Source organism: Peromyscus leucopus, chromosome 8a, assembly GCF_004664715.2.
Source record: "Peromyscus leucopus breed LL Stock chromosome 8a, UCI_PerLeu_2.1, whole genome shotgun sequence".
Lineage (NCBI taxonomy): Eukaryota > Metazoa > Chordata > Mammalia > Rodentia > Cricetidae > Peromyscus > Peromyscus leucopus.
This window is the reverse complement of record NC_051085.1, coordinates 45,717,079-45,737,266: the sequence shown is the minus strand read 5'-3', so window position 1 is coordinate 45,737,266 and position 20,188 is coordinate 45,717,079. Positions and strand designations below refer to the sequence as shown.

General features: G+C 41.1%; 2 protein-coding genes across 2 annotated transcripts in view; one reads left to right on the top strand and one right to left on the bottom strand.

Annotated features, from left to right (window-relative positions):
- Positions 1-20,188, top strand: part of Tfb1m (transcription factor B1, mitochondrial) — a 39,052-nt gene that overhangs the window by 14,189 nt on the left and 4,675 nt on the right. The window contains exons 3-5 of the mRNA XM_028854069.2: positions 816-924; positions 2,497-2,648; positions 8,946-9,065. Coding sequence (XP_028709902.1) covers positions 816-924; positions 2,497-2,648; positions 8,946-9,065 — 381 coding nt within the window. The remainder of the gene's footprint in view (positions 1-815; positions 925-2,496; positions 2,649-8,945; positions 9,066-20,188) is intronic.
- On the bottom strand, positions 10,257-14,241 carry Cldn20 (claudin 20). Its single transcript, XM_028854070.2, has 3 exons — positions 14,057-14,241; positions 12,819-12,882; positions 10,257-11,196 (listed from the first exon to the last, which is right to left on the bottom strand). Exon 3 carries the CDS (start codon positions 11,089-11,091, stop codon positions 10,432-10,434), a length of 660 nt encoding a protein of 219 aa, XP_028709903.1. The 5' UTR covers positions 11,092-11,196; positions 12,819-12,882; positions 14,057-14,241; the 3' UTR covers positions 10,257-10,431.

Sequence of the window (20,188 nt, the reverse complement as noted above, 5' to 3'; positions counted from 1 at the left end):
TTAATCCTCAGTATTTCACTATAAGGTTTCCCAGTATATTATGTTCACTCTTCCCAAGCAGAAACACAAGTCACTCGGACCATCAAATTAGACTGATATGCTGTTTTAAATCCTAAAATGTCACTCTAGTCTTTGCTGCTTTGTAGCATGAATCTTAAAGAGTCTTATTAATAAAACAAACTCAGGGCCTGGTATTGGGGTGAACGCTGGAAGATCAGAGAAACAGAACAAGCCACAGCCTCCTCACCTTGCCAATTCTTCAGCTGATCCTGTCTCCTCAGACTGGAAGCCTCTGAGTCCTCATCCAGAATGAACCTCAGCTGAACTGCTGCTCAAAGCCTAAAGGCTTAACCACCTAAAAGCTTCTAGTTTCTGATCTTCACACCTTATGTACCTTTCTGCTTTCTGCCATCACTCCCTGGGATTAAAGGCTCACTTCTTGGGATTAAAGGCGTGTGTCACCATGCCTGACTGTTTCCAATGTGGCCTTGAACTCACAGAGATCCAGAAGGATTTCTGGCTCTGGAATGCTAGGATTAAAGGCATGAGTGCCACCATTTTCTAGCCTCTGTATCTAGTGGCTGTTCTGTTCTCTGACCCCAGATAAGTTTATTAGGGTGCAGAGTATTTTGGGGAACACAATACCACCACACCGCTTTACCTAACCCTTGTGTTAAGTAGAAACACAATGGTCTCATCAGTGATCACGTCTAGTGTTTGCTGTTCCCACTTATGAAATGCTGTGCGGGTCTAAGATTTTGAGTTTTGCTGCCCCGAAGTCTATGAGCTCATTTTATTGACCTCTTGTAAACTAGATGCTTTCTGATGCAGCACCTGGAAAGCTGAGAATTGTTCATGGAGATGTGCTGACATATAAGATTGAAAAGGCCTTTCCAGACCACGTCCGAAGACAGTGGGAAGACGGTAAGTGCCTTGGTCTGGGGTTGTGTGTTCTTTGTTTTGGTGTGGTGGCAGGTGGATGTGTGTCTGTCTGTCTGTTTTTGTTTTGGTTGTTCATATCACAGATATTTGTTTCAGCTATCACCTATCTATTATAATAAAGTGCTTGCTTTTATATTTTTTTATTAAAATTACCTGAACAGAATTAAATAATGTGCATTATAATTTTTTCTGCTTCCCTACTTTCTTAAAAAATATTGTTAGTTTTTCTGAATTTTTTTTTGTTTCTTGTTTTTTCGAGACAGGGTTTCTCTGTGTAGCTTTGCCTTTCTTGGATCACTTGGTAGCCAGCTGCTCGAACTCACAGAGATCGCTGCTCTGCTCCGAGTGCTGGGATTAAAGGCGTGCACCATCATCGCTCGGTGAATTTTTTTTTTTCTTAAGACAGCATCTCATGCTGTAGCCCAGGCTGATACTGAACTTGAGAACTCTCCTGCCTTGGCCTCACAACTGCTGGCATTACAGGTGTGCACTACCATACCTGGTTGAGTTTTCCCTGATTCCAGTTTCCTTGTTTCAGATCTTCAAGTTGTAGTTTCTGTGCAAATATACTTTATATTTTTATGACGCTATACAAAGTATTGTTAACTATTTTTGAAATGTTGTAAACCAGGCCACCCACAGACCTTGATCTCTCTTTCCTTTGCCTTCACAGTAATGACTCTGACCAGCCAAGGCATTCTTCCTTCAAGGACAGATGTTTACTGGGTACCAGCAGTGTTCAGCTCTTAGGAAAATGCAGATGATATAGGGCATATGGATTGCTAACAGGAACTCTCAGAACAAGTGGAAGAAGGGGTTTAGCAGACCTAGCCGCTCCTGTGTGTCCGGCCTCCCCAGGGTCAGGTTCCTCCAGAGTAGCTTGTGCTTACAGTCACTGACCTTGCAGCACAGAGCCCGTGGTTCTCTGTCACTGACCCAGCCTGGCTAGGATCAGTCACTCGTCTGGCCCATCCATTTGGTGTCATGTGTCACCTTTGCGACTTCCGTGCGCCGGCTTCCCTGCTTATCGGGCTCCACCATTCTACTCGTGTTTGGAAACTTTAAATTGTTCTTTGCCAGTGGATTGAGGGTTTGGGGTTTTGTTTGTAGCTTTTTGTTTTGTTTTTGTTTTCTAACCCACTTCCTGTTTGTTTGATTCTGAGACTCTTTTGTGTCATCTTCTCGTGCTAAAGGTTTGCCTGGATTTCTTTATTTCTTTGGTTTTATTTCCACCTAAATATTTCAAGCATTCAGATTTTAAACGCAGCTTGTATCCCCTCCTGGGTGTCTGATGATCTGTCAAATTCCATGGGCACTTTAAACTCATTGTGTCTAAAGAAAATTAGACCAAACACCTCATTTCGTGACCTTCCTTACAACTTTTTTCTCAATAAATACAAAGCTAATTGTAAAAAATGCATTTTAAGAGAACTGAAAAATATCTTTTCATATGCCTTCATTTGATCCTCATAATTAAATGTAAATTAAACCATTAAGATCATATTCAGAATATATTCATGTACTCATTCCAAATTGTCTTCCCCCCACAACCAGATCCTCCAAATGTACATATTATTGGAAATCTGCCTTTTAGTGTTTCAACCCCACTGATCATCAAGTGGCTTGAAAACATTTCTCTTAAAGATGGACCTTTTGTGTATGGCAGAACTAAGATGACGTTAACATTTCAAAAGGAAGTGGCTGAGGTAAGTCTTACTTTGGGTATTTGATTGTATGCTCAAATTTCCAGACCAAATTCTACTATGTATTTACCATTGGCCATGTTTTCTAAGTTAATACTTTTCCATTACACAGAGAAAAACCCATCCAAAAGGTAGGACATGTAGTGAAGATAGCAGACAAGACTATTCTAGGTGCGCTCAGTGGAGACCATGAATTATACTTGTTAGCCAACGAAGACAGTGTTCAGCACAAGGCCGACACTGCCATACACAAAACCCAGGAACATCCTGATGTCGAGAGTGGCCTGTGCTATCTTAAAATTGATCCTCTGCAATCCTTAGGGTGACAGTTAAAAGATAGTATGGCAAATTTGTCATTGAAGAGAATCTCATTAACCAATGCATAAATTATCACTTGATCTCCCCCACCCTCACCCTACTACCCAACACACACACACACACACACACACACACACACACACACACACACACACACACCCCTGCACCTCCACCTACCTCAGTTGATGCCTGCTGAGCCTGCCTTCCCATGGCCTGGTTATTCTGAGTTTACAGGGTGAATCTCCAGGGTGGACAAGGGCAGCTTGCAAGATAGGACAGCAAGGCGAGCCTGAGGTGAGGATCTGCCCTTAGAACCTCACCTCACTCGGTTACATCTCCTTTCTGCCCCCCATTACCAAGGTAATAATCAGAACTGAGTTCTGGATTGTTCCCTTCCCTAGTCTTGATAAACAGACTTGTATCCATGTATCTCATATACTCTAGGTTTGTCCACTCTTAAGCTTTACTTAAAAGGAGTTATTCAATATGTGTGTTTTTATTGTAAACAACTTGGGATTCACACATGTGCTCATAGTTATCACTTACTTACATAGCTCTGTGTCTTGCCCACTCTTTCACTCTCGTAATCTGTCCCAGGATTCATTTCAGTGCTTTACTATTATGAACTAAACTGTCATGAAAGTTCTTAGGCACAAGGGCAAGTTTTGGACAAGATATGTGTCCAGAAGCTTCATTCTTGTTAGGCAATACTTAACTGTTTTCTGAAGTCATCAGTCTTATATATTCCTACCAACAGTGTGTGCATGAGTTAATTTTGTTCTATATTTTTACCCGCTCTGGACATTAATAGACTTACACATTTTGTTATTAATCTAGGGATGATGGTGTGTTGTGCTGTTTTTTGTCTTTGCTGAGTTTTAATGAAATGGGGCACCATTGCATCTTTGGGTCACTTGGGTGTTTTACACTGAACTGCTTACTTACCCTTGCTAATCTTTCTGTGGGTTATCTTCTGTTTGCTGGTGTGCAGTTATTACATATTCTCTGTACTAGTACAGTGGACTTCAGATTTCCTTTCTCTATGCTTATATCATCGTGGTCTTTTTACAGTGTCTTGAGAATTAGACATTTCTTTTTCCTTAGCTTTTTTACCAATATATATTAAGTATACAAAATAATCGGCTTTATTATGACACTTTCACAGACATATATAATATACTTTGATTCTGTTCACACACAGACATGCCCCATTATCCACTCACAGTTCTCCACCTTCCCACTGATCTTTTTTCTTGAAGATCAGACATTCTTAATTTTTAATTTGTGGTTGTTTCTTACTGAAGAAATCATTTATGTCTTGATCATGAAGGTATCTTTTTTCACTTTTCTGTCCATAATCCACTTGAGATTGATTTTTGTATATAGTAAAAGTTCTATTTTACTGTTGTTAGCATATCAATCTCAGCCCCATTTATTACCATCTGCCCTTCACTAGTCTCTTATCAGCAGTACTCTGCAGAAAGCATTGCTCTGATTAGAGACATCGGGAAAATGATGAGATGTCCCAGGAGCAGTAGGCTCTGTGGGACACAGGGAAGTCCTCAGGAAGAACCCTCAGGTCAGGTCAGTTAAGACAGATTCATTTGACCAAATGTGTGTCGTGTTTGCGTGTATTGAAGGAATAGTCACACCGGTTTGAGGAAGTTGAAGAGTGGATTACTGCTAACAACATAGAGGATCAAATCCAGACGGGACTGAAGCAGGAAAGGCACTATTAGGAAGGCAGAGTTGTGATTGTAGCACACTGGTGGATTCCTTTCCCTCTGCTGCTGGGATTATTTGGTATTTTGTTCTCGTACAACACAATAGAGATTGAAAGCATTGAGCTCTCTCAGTCCTTTGAGGAAAGAGCGGAGGAGCAGAGCCTTAAGAGGTAGAGTCATGTTTTCAGTGACTCAGCTGGCAGCTGGGGTTTTTAATGATAGTGTTGTTTTGACTTCACCATAGGCAATTATTTTTCTTCAACAAAGGTTTATTTTAGTTAAATTTTTACATGAATATTGAATTGGGAGCAAGTCTGTAATTTATGGGATGCATTAGAAGTGTGGCTAACACTGGTCTTTTGACTGACTTGCACATTTTTGCAGGTGACAGTTTCATGGGAAGACTGGGCAGCAGTATTGTCTTACATATCCTGTTTGCTTTGAAACACAATCCTGCATGTAATATTCTATATTTTAGCCACAGAACAGAATCAAATAAGTGCCCTCCTCATATTCTTTTCTCTAGGATTATAGGATGTAAGGATTCAGCCTGGGCACATTAAAGGGTGGTAAGTGGTGATACAGCTCAGAAAATGGAGTCAGACTGTGTGGCAGTAGTTAATGGTTTAACAAATCTCATCTAAACTTCTTTATAGTTGAACTGGCTTGGAGGGCTTTATTGTCTTCCACAGGTTGTACAGCACTTGAACTTGTACACCAGTCATCTGTTTTCTGGTAGAGTCGTGAGATTCAAGTTCTCCATTTTGCTGGCCTATGGGTTTTTAAGTGGGTCCGACATCAGCCTGTCTTCTTCTATTTCCAGAAGACATTGGCTGGTCATAGTTACATCCTAGTAGGGAAGATGTCACCACTCTATTAATGACATAATGTTCATTGTCCCTGGTCCGAGACTATAACTTCTCAAGTACAGTTTTTTACTTACAATTATTATAGATGAATATCAGCAATAGACAGAAGTAAAAGAAATACTGTTCTTGGAAATTCTTCCGTGCCTTGTTTTCTCATCATTAGTGACTTTTAAAATTCAAAGCTTAGTGGTTTCCTTTTACTGAAAAATTAACTCATTTGGTGTCCATGCCTTTTATTGTTAAAAATTATCTACTGAAGGACTTTTGTATTCATAGCTTTACCTATGCTATGTCTAAACAAAATTGGCAATACATATTTAAATGGTTATTAAGCCATTAACTTCTCAGGTAGCTTTGAGTGTAAAATCTTTGCAGGCTCCCTGGACTGTGACTTTAGTTTTTGCTCAATAGATTAGCAGTTCTGTGTGCTGCTTTATTCTAAATAAAAAATCTAAGGCTCATATTTTCATGTCCATAATCTGGCATATTTGCTATGGAGATTGACTAGATCTAGAGTCTGGATTAGAACTCCTCCTCTCTGACTGTACAAAGTGCTTCATGCTCAGGGTGAAATATCTGAAGTCTAATTAGAATAATTCCACCCTTCTCAGGTTTGCTTTTTAAAGTGATTTTTAAATTCTTTGAATTCATCATTAGAAACACATCTTCTAAATGTAAAGTAACGTATTAGCTGTGCCTTAGGAAGCCATGATAGCCAATTCTTTGGGTTAATTTTTAAATTTCATGGTTATATTCTTGCTGGATTTTAGTTTTAAAGATCTGCTTTTATCACTGGGCACAGTGGATCGTGCTGTAATTGAGGCACTTAGGGGACTAAGGTCTGAGGAATTATTTAAGAATACATACATGTCTTGCTTTTATATTACTCTGAGGCGCAATGTTATTTTACATTTATAAATGTTTTGCCTGTATATATGTACATGTATCACATTCATGCCTAGTGCCCAGGCCCCCACTGAATCTTTTGATACTGGAGGTAGAGGTGGTTGCGGATACCATATGGATGCTGGAATCAAACCTGGGTCCTCTGCAAGAGCAGCAAGTGCTCTTAACCACTGAACCATCTCTCCAGCACCCCAAAGTCTGTTTTAGTCTTACTTAAGGTAAAGTTCTCAAAAGCCAGATTCTGTATTTTTTTTTCATGCCCAGGACAGGTTGGAAGCAGCAATGAAAGAAGCTATTAGATTAGTTGATGTCAGTGAAATAAGGAGAAAATCCAAGAGCACCTGCTCTGAAAGCACCGACGATGGCCTAGCGTGGACGTCCTGCCGTGTCCTGGCGTTTCTACTAGTGTTTGTGACCTTGATCCTAAACAGCTCACTAGAGTTTTGGGACAGTCCCCAAAGCTCAAGAACACAGAAACATGGCACATTTTAGAAAGATGAGTGATCTTTGAATCTACTACTGTCAGTCTTACCCAATTTTATCATATTTTCCACTATCTTTACCAAAATATCAAATGCTATATTTATATGTTTGAGGCCCTCTTTCCTACGTTTTGAACTCGGTTGAAAGTGGTAGTTGGCATTCTCACACATTGCCTATCTGTATTGAAGGTGTATATGTAGGCACACACAGAAGTCCTAAGATTATCATACTTGTTTTTGCCACTTTAAAAAATTTATACTCTATTGGGAAATGTAGCCTACACCAGTAACCCCTGTTACTCATTTTAACAGTTATTTCATATGCGGTAGCAAAATTATTAGCTATTTACCTATTGGTGAAACTATAATTTTCCATTTCCTGAATAATGTGTATAATGCTACAGTGGACTATATCTTCAGCTTTTATTGATAACTTATTGTCCGGCATACTTATATACCTTTTTTTTTTTTTTTAAGTTTTTCAAAACAGGGTTTCTCTGTAGTTTTGGTGCCTGTTTTGGATCTCGTTCTATAGACCAGCCTGGCCCTGGCTCTGCCTCCCGAGTGCCGCCGCCGCCGCGCCGCACCACCACCACCACGCCACCACCCCACCACCCCCCACCACCCACCACCCCCACCCCCCAGCCTTATACACCAGTTTCTGCCTTTTTCACTCTCACTGCCGTGCGCAGAATCCCTGTAGCTTCTAATTCTTTCCATCCTTGACTAGTTATTTTATAGAATTCCTTTTGAGTGTAAAATTATGGATTGTTGTGGTTTTAATTTGCACATCCCTGCTTTCTTATAAGTATAACTTAGTTAATGGTTATAATTCATTTCTTTGATCTGCCATGATTTACCTTGTCATATCTTCTGGTTGTTGTTTATCTTCTGGTTGTTAATGCCTAGTGTGTAGGCATCTCTCGTGTTGTGAACACTAATGCTTTGGCCCTCTAAGTATATACTTAATCTGGGATGTGTCTTGATAGTGTTTGATTGAAAATTTTAACAGAAAAATATCCATCTTTCATAGCTTCTGTTTTTGCAGTTCTTAGGACATTCTTCTTTAGGGTCATAGATATTACTTGAAAAAGACTTAACTTTTGTTTTTCATTTATCATTAATTCAATTAAATTTTCTTTTCTCCTGTAAATGCTTAATTACACCTATACCATTTAATGAATGGTCTATCCTTATCTTTTGTTAGGAGAATCACATCTCTCATGTATCAGATACCCACACATGCTTAGGTCTGTGTCTAAGTCTTTTATCTTAATGATCTGTTTGTGTTTGTAGCAATACTGCCTTAATTTTGATATCAGGTAGGGTAAGTCTCCCATGAGCATTGTTGATATTATTCAGGGGTGTCTTAACCATTCTTGATACTATATAATTTTTATCTGAAGTTTAATTTTATATATGTTATATGTGAAATTGAAGTTCTTTTTAAAAATCTGGTTGGGATTTTCATGCAAATTGCATTTTATTTATCAATTTGTTACATGCTTAGTTCAATTCAAAAATGAGTATATGGTTAAAAGGAAAAGTCCTAATTTTTGCATAAATTATTTGTCAAGAACCGTCTGTATTTCAAAGGTTCTTGAATCTTCAAGGGTTTATTAAACTGAAGGAAGTACTTTTAAAACCATCTTTATATTTCCTCTTTATTTCTAATTTCTCTATAAAATGTTTGTTTTACATCTGACTTTCTGTTGTAGAATATAACAGTAGCTTGAAAATCTCCAACAGTCACTAGTAGAGAAATTTGTTTATGTGATGTTTTTTCAATGCTTATACATGATACAACTGACATTTCTACAGCATATCTCAGCTAATGATGTTTGTTCCCTAAGTCTACATGGTTTATGTCAAATACCATGGAAGAGTGTGTGTGTGTGTGTGTGTGTGTGTGTGTATAATACATATATAATTTGTCTTTAAAAATGAGAGTCAAATGATGGGATTAACTATTTGCTAAACCTTACTTTTGGCCTTCTGCAGAGACTTGTAGCCACTACAGGAAGCCAACAGCGCAGTCGCCTTTCCATCATGGCCCAGTACCTCTGCAATGTTGAGCACCTCTTTACAATTCCCGGAAAAGCCTTTGTTCCCAAGCCAGAGGTAAGTGTTTATGTATATGAGTGTGAATTCTTGTATGTTCCACTGAAGATACTTCATAGGACATGATCTCTCAGACCTCAAACTTATCTGCAACTGTTCTATTACCATATGACTATTGCAGAGCATGAAAGTCTACTAAGTAATGAATTGAAGTATTTTCGTCTCTTTTCTGTATACACAAGTGCAGATTATTTATTCACATAAACATCTTTCCACTTCCTCAGTCATTAATGCACAGTCTTCTTCCTTTAGCAGTTGTATGATAAGCAATCAGTTTAGCATAAATGAGTAAGGAGATTACTAGAAAACTACAGTGTTTCTTTGCACCTATGAAAAGTCCAAATTTTTGTTAGAATATTTTAATCACATGTCATAATTTATAAGCATTTAAAATTATTCTTTATACTTTAAGAGTTATTTTACTTCTGTTAACTGAAGATGCTCATTTATAAGAGAACAGCAGTGTTTTTGTTGACTTGAATTAAATTGGAGGGAAAGTACAACTAAAAAGTGACTAAGCTGGGCATAGTAGAACATGTCTCTAAGCACACAGGAGGCAGTGCGGCTTATCTAGTACCCTGTCTCAGAGGGAAAGATGTCACTGAGTCAGAGTGCTAAATGTGCGATTCATTGGGATGGGGTAAATCTAAGCAATTGGAGAGATGAACTTACGTGTTTTCTGGGTGCAGAAGAGAGGGCAGGCCTTGGGTAACTTAAAGCAAACGGAGCTCTTATCAGTTGGCTGTACTTCAAAAGTGCCATATTTTAGTTTGTGCTTACACTGGCTTTTGTGTGCTGCTGTAGTGTCTACTAGTTCATTCATTCTACCTAAGTTTAGTTTGCATAGATTATAATACCATAACACATAAAAAATTAGAGTGGAAGCTGGGGCTTGGGGTGGCAACATCTGCGTGAGTTCTGGTACTGTGTTCCTAGAGTCTCCTCCACATCCTGTGACTTTAAAACAGACGCAGGCTACTCAGGCATTGCCCACCAGAGGGCAAAATAGGCAATATTCTTGATCAACACCAAGAGAAGGTGCTTTTTATACTTCGTAACTACAGAAAACTATTCTGAAATATATCTTTAAAAATAAATTAATGCTGTCACCCATCACCTTATTAATACAGTCAGGCCTCTTTCAATTATATACTTTTAAATAAAACATGAATGCAATAATAAGAAAATAAAGAAATTCAAGACAGATATAATTGTAGACGGCATTTTAAAGTACCTCATAATTTTTTTGATATTTTGTACTCTTTGTAAAGGAAGTTAAGCATAAGAGTGTTTTGTTTTGTTTTCTTCATTCTGATAAAGTTTTAGCAGGTCCAGAAGCCTCACTGCATGTTCATTGCATAGCTCTTTACACGTAATTCTTCAAGTTGTAAGCTAACCTGTTCTCTGGCTGCCAGGTAGAGCTATGTTCCTGCTTGGGAGGGTAGATCCATGGTTTCGGGTTCTTTTTTACATAAGAAATGCAGAAAATAACACCAGAGATAAGTAGTAGCATCGCCGAAATGAACCCAATGTAGACGGCTCCTCCAGGTTCATATTTGTTGCTTTTCGGAACAGTCAGATCTAGAAAGTTTTCTACGATCTCCTTGGTGTACCACACTGTTGGGATTAAGCCAGAGATCCCTGCAGTCATGAAGCAGATTCCTCCAGCAAAAGCGATTTGACTCTTGGTGTGTGTGTCCCCTCCTAAGTGAGTGCATTTCATTCCTACTACCGAAGTGCAAATCCCCAGAGCAGACAGAACGCAGGCCAGGACCATGGTGGCCCTGGCGGTCTGCACGTGGATGGGTAGAGACAGGATGGAGTATTTCAGAGAGCAGCTGAACATCCCAGTGCTGTACCACGTGCAGTCCATCCACAGCCCGTGCACCTGTACAATAGCGGTCACAATGCTGGAGCCTAGAGCTGCAGTAACCTTCCAGGTGGGCAGCAGAGTGGCGGTGAGGACCCCCGAGACCCCAGACAAGGCCAGGACGAAAGCGAGGAGCTGGACACCCGCCGAGGCCATGCTGTTTCTCTTCACTTCGGTTCTCCTAGGAGATCCCAATGGTTAATTGTGGTGTGTGGTCAGGTCGGTAGCTGGTCTGTGCAGTTGAGAACCAGGTAACAAAAGCTAGGGAAAGAAGAAGCAGAAGCAGAATTGGGGAAGGAAAAGAGTAAGTAATGGAAGGCTTCCCACAGGAACCAGAACACACCTACCTTATCTTCCATGATGCATGTATACACACACACACACACACACACACACACACACACACACACACACACCGGATGAGGATGCTGCTGTTTCAGAGTACGTTTCATAGTAAGCCTTCGGAATAGCATTCTGCTGAGTTGAGCGTCATGAGCAGTGCTGGATTCATGGCATACGTAGAGCAATTCACATAAAACCATAAGTATGCTGAAAATGTCTGTAAAATGGGTATATACCTTGTTAGGCTGTTGAGAAACTTCAAATTGTAGCTGTAGTGTCTGATACAGAATCTTATTACCATTATAGATCACTTTAAATAACTTTGTTTTTAATGAAAATAACCTCAAAACAATAAAAAGCTTAAATCTACCTCCTCCAAATAATTTATAGATAAAAGTAAGAACTGAAAAATAGTTTAAATTAAATCTTCATTCAGCATACACCATGTGTGACCCAGGATACTGTTGAAAGAGAAAGAAGAATTGAAGGAATTTAGAGTCCTGCACAACCCTTACCTCGGTTAGCATTTGCTTAGCTTATGTCCCTAGTTCTATCCTTTCTACTCGCAACCAGATTCCTTCCCAGTTATACTCCAGAAGAAGTGTTCAACTGCAGAACTGACTCCCCTGAATGATTCAGAAACAGAGACAGAAAATCTTGAAAGTCTGCTCCAGAAGTAGCCACATTGTTGGCTGTAGGTAAACTAGTACCCCACCCCTGTTTTACTTTGTGATTGGCTTTAAAACACGAAACAGCTTCCTCATTCTATGTTCATGTTCCTGTTCCACCATTTTGCACTTCATCTGATAGGACTCAGTGCTTTGAGAGCAGTATGATGCTCTCTGGAATGCTGCAATATTGGCTTTTTTTATTTTTTACTTTTTGTCTTTCTGAAATAATTTTTAATGATATACTGCAGTGACTGTTACAACTTTTACATGCACTTAATTCATAAATGAGCACTGTGGGCCTCTTCAAACCAAACAGCCTAGAGGTGGTTTTTGCTTTCCTGCTCTTTCTCAGGCCTTGAGTATCCTTCCAGAAAGGGAGACATTTGGCTTTTTTCTTATCCTTCCTTGGGCTGACCTAATTTTCTTAGAATCCTAGAGCTGAAGGAAACCTCAGCTGTAACCCTGAGTGTCATTATTTTGTCAAGTCAGTGTACCCAGGTGGAAGCATCCATGCCACGGTCTTCTGCAGGGCTACCATGTCTCTATCCTTCCTGTCACCCTGTGTTTACCACTGCAGTGCTCCAGAGACAGAAACGTTCCTCCCAGGAAAACAAAGGCCTGCAGAGGGTGTGGCTGGGACAGTGGTCTGGCGTCCCTTCTCACCAAGATGCTGATGTTGGTTCCTCTTAAACACCTGAAGTGATGCTAATCTGGGCCTGTGGAGCACAGACCTGCCGTGGGTACAAGCCAGTCCTAGGACATCAGAGCCCCCTCGGCCCAGATTGAGTTCTGTGTTTGTCAGTCCCATGATTTTAGAGGAGGAGCAGCCTCTGGGATTTTACATTCGTATGAGTCAGCGTGTGCACAAACCTCAGTGGTCTTAGGACGCATCTCCTGCTGGCAATTTGCTTCTTCTGTCTTCTACATTTCCTCGCTATAACCAAAACAGAAAGATAAAAGCTTAAGAGGGCGGGGGTTGGGGGGACAAGCACGTGTGTATACAGTTTTACGATAGCTGCCGAGTTCAAGCACGTGTGTATACGGTTTTACAATAGCTGCCGAGTTCAAGCACGTGTGTGTACAGTTTTACAATAGCTGCCGAGTTGTGTGTGTATACAGTTTTACAATAGCTGCTGAGTTCAAGCACATGTGTGTATATACAGTTTTTCAATAGCTGCCGAGTTCAAGCACACGTGTGTACAGTTTTACATTAGCTGCCGAGTTCAAGCACATGTGTATACAGTTTTACAATAGCTGCCGAGTTCAGGTGTCAGTCTATGAGACTGTCTCACAGACTATTTCCAGCCCAGGAGTTTTCCAGCAGTTGAGATCCTGTTAACACTGCCTAAGATCATCCTGATGTTTGCTTTGCTTTGCTGGGCTAATTTTTATATGTTGATCAGTCTATCCAGCTTTTCCATTATAGCCCTTTCCTTTCCATCAATGTTTTCTACACTTCCGTGTCTTGCAGACCTGCAGTCAGTTGTCATAATTAACAAGTTCTGGCAGCAGTAAATTGCAGACAGGCAAAACAGGCAGGTAAATACTAAGACATTGTATCTAGTTAGTGCAACACTTGCTTCCTGCAGAAGATGACTTCACATCCTCTTGTGCATAGAGAATTAAGTTAAAGAAGAGCATGTTCTCTAAATGAAGGTCACTGTCCCGCTCCAGGTATACAGATGCACTGACATTCTCTCTTGCCCTTAGGATCTCCTCTCCAGCCACAGGCATAAGTTTATATAGCATATTCCCTCGGTTTCGGGCTGGTGGAGAATCAAGGCACACTTAGTTCAGCAATTGTAGTAACGACAGCAGTCACAAGGGAAATGCTGTGGCAGTCCCTCAAAGCGAGAGACTTGAATCTTTAGGGAGAGCACTCACATTTCCAGAACACATCACATGGAGAACAGAACCTAGAAGTGTCCAGTTTATGAACTGCTTGGCTAAAGGAAGTCTGTCAATTTTTTTTTCAAAATTTAAAGCTAGTTTTCCAGAAAAGATTCATTTGTACCAAAAATATTTAAGATATGTAACTTCTAATTCAAATGAAGCAATATTCTGAATTTTGTACTTAGCTGCCAAAACAGTCTAGAAGCTCTCCATACCTTTTGCCGGGAGCCCTTACAGTCTTAACCGCACGGAGTTGACTCCAGACGTCTCTGGTGTCTGATGCGGAGAAGCCACATGTAGGAGGCCGGTTCTGAGATCTGAGCGTTGCCCGTGAAGTGCCCACAAGTTAGAGTAAAAATAGCAAATAAAGAGCTGCTCAGAGATGAGAGGTGAGAACTGCTGACAGTGCTAGAAGATAAATACCAGGTTCTCCTTCACAGAAAGGAGAGGCGGGCAGGGAGGGAGTTGTTGTTACAACAGGATTTGTTGAAACCTGAAAGCTGAAGATGCTTTTGTGCTGCTGTGCACAGAGCAAGGATTCTTTGGGGGCTCACAAAAGGCCGCCTTTTTTTTTTCCTATTATGTTTTAGTCATAATTGTAATTTAGTTTTGAATTTTTATCAGTGTTGAAAGATACAATTTTATGTCCTCAGTTAGAGAATCCTGTCTGAAATATTGTTAACTGGAGTTGAGACTATCACTTCAATTTTTATTCTGTTGCTTCTTGGCCTTGTGTGAAACGAAGACTCCAAAAATTGTTAACTTTTAAAAACCACTCAGAAGAATTTTTTCTTTAAAATTTTTAGTTAATATTTGAGTAGGATGTGGTCTGTAAACCCCCAGATGGGTGTGTTCTGTCTCACATTCTCTCTTCCCTGAGAGTCTTAGAAGCATGTGAGCTAGACAGCAGAGAATGTGAAGAAATTGTACAAATGATAATGAAGCATGTTAGGTAACAGCTAGGGCCATGAGCATTTGTACAGGTGCATTTCCCTCGGCCCTTTAGTTTTTTTTTTTTTCTTAATAATTTTAATTTTACAAGTTATAAATTACATGGCCATTGGGCATAAAGAGTAACCTTGTGATTAGATTTTTATATTTCAAACTTTTTTGAAAATAGTGTTTTTTCCATATAGTATATTCCAGTTATGGCTTCCCCTCCCCTGACTCCTCCCAGATTATTCCTGTTTCTCCACCCACCCTAATCCACACCCCTTTCCTTTTCTTTCACTAGAATACAAACAGGCATCTACAAAAAATAGAAGTGAAAATAAAAATAAAACAAACCAGCATAGGACAAAATGGGGTGGGGTGGGGGCCGCAGGGAAGCCAAAGAAAAAGCAGAAGAAACACACAGATGCTAAGACATGATAGATGATGTTAGTAGTTTCTTTAAAAGTAGTTAATAGAAAAACATATTTCGAATGTTTGGGTTTTCCTAGTGTTCTGTTGATCTGCTTAATCTTCTCCCACTTGGCATTTAGCAAGTCACTGTTTTTCTCCCTTAGAAGTCTAATGTCTGGATTCTCTTCAGCTGCCATGCCCCTTAGTAAAGACTTGATCTTGCAGAAGTGTGCAGATGATCTCTGTGGGTGTTGGCTGGGGTAGAGTTGACTGTGGGCACCGGTGGGAAGAGCACTGTTAGTACTGTTGCTTCCCAAGCAGCCTGGCGCCACCCTGGGTGCCTACTTTGTTTGACCCCTTAGCGGGGCCTGTTAACGTGCAGATACCCTTTAGCCGGCAGATGAGAGGTGGATGGAAAGACCTCCTTTGGTCCTGACAGCCTGCTGAATGAAGCTTAAGGCGGGGCATATTTAGAACTGTAATGCATCGCATTATCAACTTCTGATGTGGATATTAAAACGAAGTCTTTGAAGTCCACAGAGTCCAGGATGAATATTATACCCTCCTTAGCTAAGGCCTTCTCCGTGAACTCCCAAGTTGTGTTTCCATCTGCTGACTTGACAGGACCCGATTCAAAGATATGCAAAACTGTCCTCTCTACTGGCCTCACACGTACTCTGTGTATGTCAAAGCTGACATGACACTTCCTCCCACGAGACAAGGCTCAAATCCTAAATGTCATCTTTGTTTCTGTCCACGACATGCATTCATTCAGCAAACTGTTTTGTTTTCTGATTTTACGGGAGCTCAGAACCTCTTCTGCTTTTCTGAGGCTCGGCAGTGTGGCAATGTAGCCCTGCCACGGCCAAGGCTTTCTGTCCACCTGACCGCGCCAGGGCTCCTGAGCTGGGCGTGGTCCTGGGTCCTGGGTCCTGGTGGGGTCTAATAAGTATTTGTTGGATGAAAAATTCATCACTGCTTTTCAGGATATAAAGTATTAGTGAAGCTATAAATTGCTTTTGAATGATCAAAAATTTAATCATTTCTAAATAGGACTAGACTTTCTCAAGTAATTTTGGAATTCTTTGGTTTGGGATCTTTAATAATATCCACTCTTTATGAACTGAACTGCTGAGACTATGTACTGGTTAAGGCACTGTAACGTCTAATTTCCAGATAGCCTGTCAGGTAAAAGTAGTCTATATTTTGCTGATAAGAAAACCCAGTTAGAGTGAAGTAGCTTAACTGTGGTTATAAAGGACTAAGTTGCAGGACTAGAAACAAGGCCCAGTACAATACAGCTTCTGGAGTGACATGCACTCCAACACCACTTCAGAAAGTGTGTGTGTCTGTCTGTCTGTGTCTATATATAGCCACTTCACACTTCACATCTAAACCTCCACTTATAACTCATGCTGTGTCTTTGGGGCAGAGTAGTCCCATCTATTTTCATTTATCAAAGAAGAACTTTTGTGAGATTCTTTTACTGCGTTGTGTTGATTATCGATGCTAACCCAGCTAATGCCCCTGGCCTCTCTTCTTTCTGGAATCAGTCACCTAAGTAGTCTATAAATAGCAGCATATCAAGCACTTTGATTTTTCTTTTATCTTCTCATCACATGCTCCTAATAACCAGTAATAATAGCCTCAGAGAACAACGGAGTTGCCAGCTCTAAGAGAGGAAACCTGAGGATCCCTGAAGATGAGGGGTATCCATAAGGACTTCGAAAGCCAGTAGCAATGCCATGAAAGTTATCAGAAAGTTTGTTTGGGGGCGGGGGGCGGTTGTGGGTGACACGGTGCCATGGCTATCACTTGGATTTAAATACGTCAGCTCTGGGAGGCTGCTGTACGAGAAGAAGCAAAATCCAGCTAAGTAAATGGCAACAGTGTACTATGCAGGAAATAGATTCAAGGAAAGGCATGTTCATGAGGTCAGGAAATCTGATTGAATATGAATATGTACAATGTAGTCAAGGTCATCTTCGGTCTATTAAATATACCATCTTTGCGTCCACTCTATATTAACATTAGTAAGGAGGCAGGTTTATTATGTAAGGGGAGGCAGTCAGCTAATCTCACTGAGAGGTCTCCGTAGGGAGCAGTTTCAGGTTGGAGTCCTATGAGAGGAGGAAGCTGTGGCTGATTATGTTTCTGTACACACTGGTTTTAGCGAAAGGCCAGTTGTTGATGACATTCTTTCTTGGACCTGAAAAAGGCCTTGCCATTCCTGTGAGTGTGACCCAGAGGAAGGCTTTGTCATCTTTGTGAGCCTGAGGCACTGGGGTCCTTGACAAGGCCATGTTCATGTCAATTACACACGTTCACTCAGGACTTCATTGGTTCCCCACAGGGGGCTTTTTTCTCCTTTATTTGACTAAAATTATATCACTTTCCCCTTCCTGTTTCTCCCTCTAATTCCTCCTGTACACCCTCCCTTCTTGTTCCCTCTCAAAATCATGTCTTTTCTTTTGTTACTGTAACACATCCGTGTGTGTGCACATGCACGCGCACTTGAGTGCCCACATGCACGTGAGTACACCTAAATATATAAATACAAGCTGCGCAGTCCATGTAAGCATTGCTTATATGTATATAATTTGGGGCTAACCACTTGGTATTGGATAACCAGTTTTCCCCTGCTCTTGGCATTCTGTAGTTCTTGATCTATTGGTGGGATGCCATAACATTTTCCCTACCATGGTAACATGCCTATTGGAGGTACACTTCTTCAGGTCTTGTGCCAGCAGGCATGTTCTTGTGTCTCCTGGCATTCCTAGGAGACACAGTCTCACAGCAGATCTTCTGGTCCTCTGGCTCTTTCTCCCGTTATGTCTGCCCCTCTCCTGAGATGATCCCTGAGCCTCAGGTGCAGGAGTTGTGTTGCGGATGTGTCAGTTGGAGCTGGGGAACCCCAAGATTCCTGGTTCTTTACATATTGACCAGTTACGGTTTGCTGCAGTGGTCTTTGTTGCAAAGGGAATTTCTCTGAAGAAGAGTGAGATCTACACTTAAGTGTGGGTATAAGGATATCTAGAATGCAGGTAGGAATCATGCTGGTTTAGTAGAGCAGTGGTCATAGGTCCTCTGACAGCCATGACGTCACCGGCCCCAGTAGTTGGCTGGGTCTCCAGTGCCAGGCATGACCTCCCTCCCGTTGAGCAGGCCTTACATACAAGCAGAGAGCTGCTGGTTACCACCACTGTGCCAGTGCCACTACTGCATCCGTGGGGTAATCGTGCCACGCTGGACATCAGTGTATAGTTTAAATTACCCCACTTGATTTGATCATGCTCCCCCTAAGAGCCATAGACCATCTAACAAAAAAAAAACTCAGCATCAGGCATGATAACCCCTTTCAAGATGTTATTTAGCTGGGCAGTGGTGTTGCACACCTTTAATCCCCGCACTCGGGAGGCAGAGCCAGGTGGATCTCTGTGAGTTCGAGGCCAGTCTGGTCTACAAAGCGAGATCCAAGACAGGCACCAAAACTACACGGAGAAACCCTGTCTCGAAAAAAAAAAAAAAAAAAAAAAAACAAACAAAAAAAGTTGTTATTTAGGGGCATCTTAGGGACACCTAAAACAGTATAGGCTTTTGCCCTTGGTTGCTTCTCAGAGGTTGAAGGTTAATTGCTAAAGACACCATGCTCTTCAGAAATAAGACCTGGAGGACCCAAGCTGCATCTGACTTGAAAGCCTCCGCCCTGTGAGAACTAGCTTTCATAGTACTAGAAGGTGCTATGGAAACTTCCAAGGGGGGAAGCACTCAGTCCCACCCAGCTACAATACCAGTGGACCACAATGAAGCTGGAGTATTTTAAGTGTATGGAGTATCCTTTTCTTTCTTTCTTCTATCTTTTTTTCTTCTGATTTTGTTTTATTCTAACTCAACAGATTTGAAATTCAATAGGGAAAAAGAATGGTTGTTGTATTAAATAATTGTTCAATTATAAGTAAAAAGCACTTTATATCTGTTACCATAGTCACCAACCGCACTTCCTATGTGGTTTTAGAGAAAATGGCCTCCATCACTCAGTAATTTCCAGAAATGCTTTTGCAGGAATGAGCAGAGGTGGTGAACAGGAGTGATCTTCCCAAAGCAGAACAGTTGCTGACTGAGCTCTCAGCCAGTGAGTTTTAGAGTTCTGCCATGTAGTATTGTGTTTGTGAATGGGAATTTTCCTTCAGCTGTAATATAATGCCTACTTAACTGGATACCAGAATAATACTCAAACTCTCGAAGTCTGCTGGCTGACATAGGGTGATGTTATAGTTCTGTAGCATTTTCAGTCCATTTAAATAGAGCAAGCGCAACTGTACTGCAAAGGGATGAGGTTAAGCAGGAAGGATGAAGCCAATTGATGAAATCCACACATACTGCTATACGTGGCAGCTATATGCCAGGAGACCGGAGCATCCTTTCCCAAGTGCATGCCTTTGATCTTAGCAGCATTTGTACCTCATTCGGTGTTCTGACCCTGTTTCATAGTTCCGGGTTGGATGGAGGCTACATTTTTTTTTTTTTTTTTGGTTTTGGTTTTTCGAGACAGGGTTTCTCTGTGTAGCTTTGCGCCTTTCCTGGAGCTCACTTGGTAGCCCAGGCTGGCCTCGAACTCAGAGATCTGCCTGGCTCTGCCTCCCGAGTGCTGGGATTAAAGGCATGCGCCACCAACGCCCGGCTGGAGGCTACATTTTATCTCGTGCTGTTTTGTTGTTGTTTGGGTTTTGACTTGTTTTGTTGCTGAAAGGTGATTTGACACTGAGACCACAGAAGTTCTTAGAGTTGACTGTGTATTTGGGAGAATCGGGTGGGAAACATCAGAGGTGGCTGCAGAAGGTGGCAGAGAGGCGAGGCGGGATGCCAGTGGGTGTAAATGTAGGGTCCAGGGCCTGGCAGAATGACAATCGGTGAAGTATAGAAGTCGCTCTAAGACCTTCCCAGGCCTGGAGAATCAAGATGAGTGGTGAAGACGGGCATGTCAGGGTTTGTGGGAGGTCGGA

Bases quoted from the DNA above. Each gene is read 5' to 3' on its own strand.
- Cldn20 (XM_028854070.2), bottom strand. From the start codon at position 11,091: ATGGCCTCGGCGGGTGTCCAGCTCCTCGCTTTCGTCCTGGCCTTGTCT.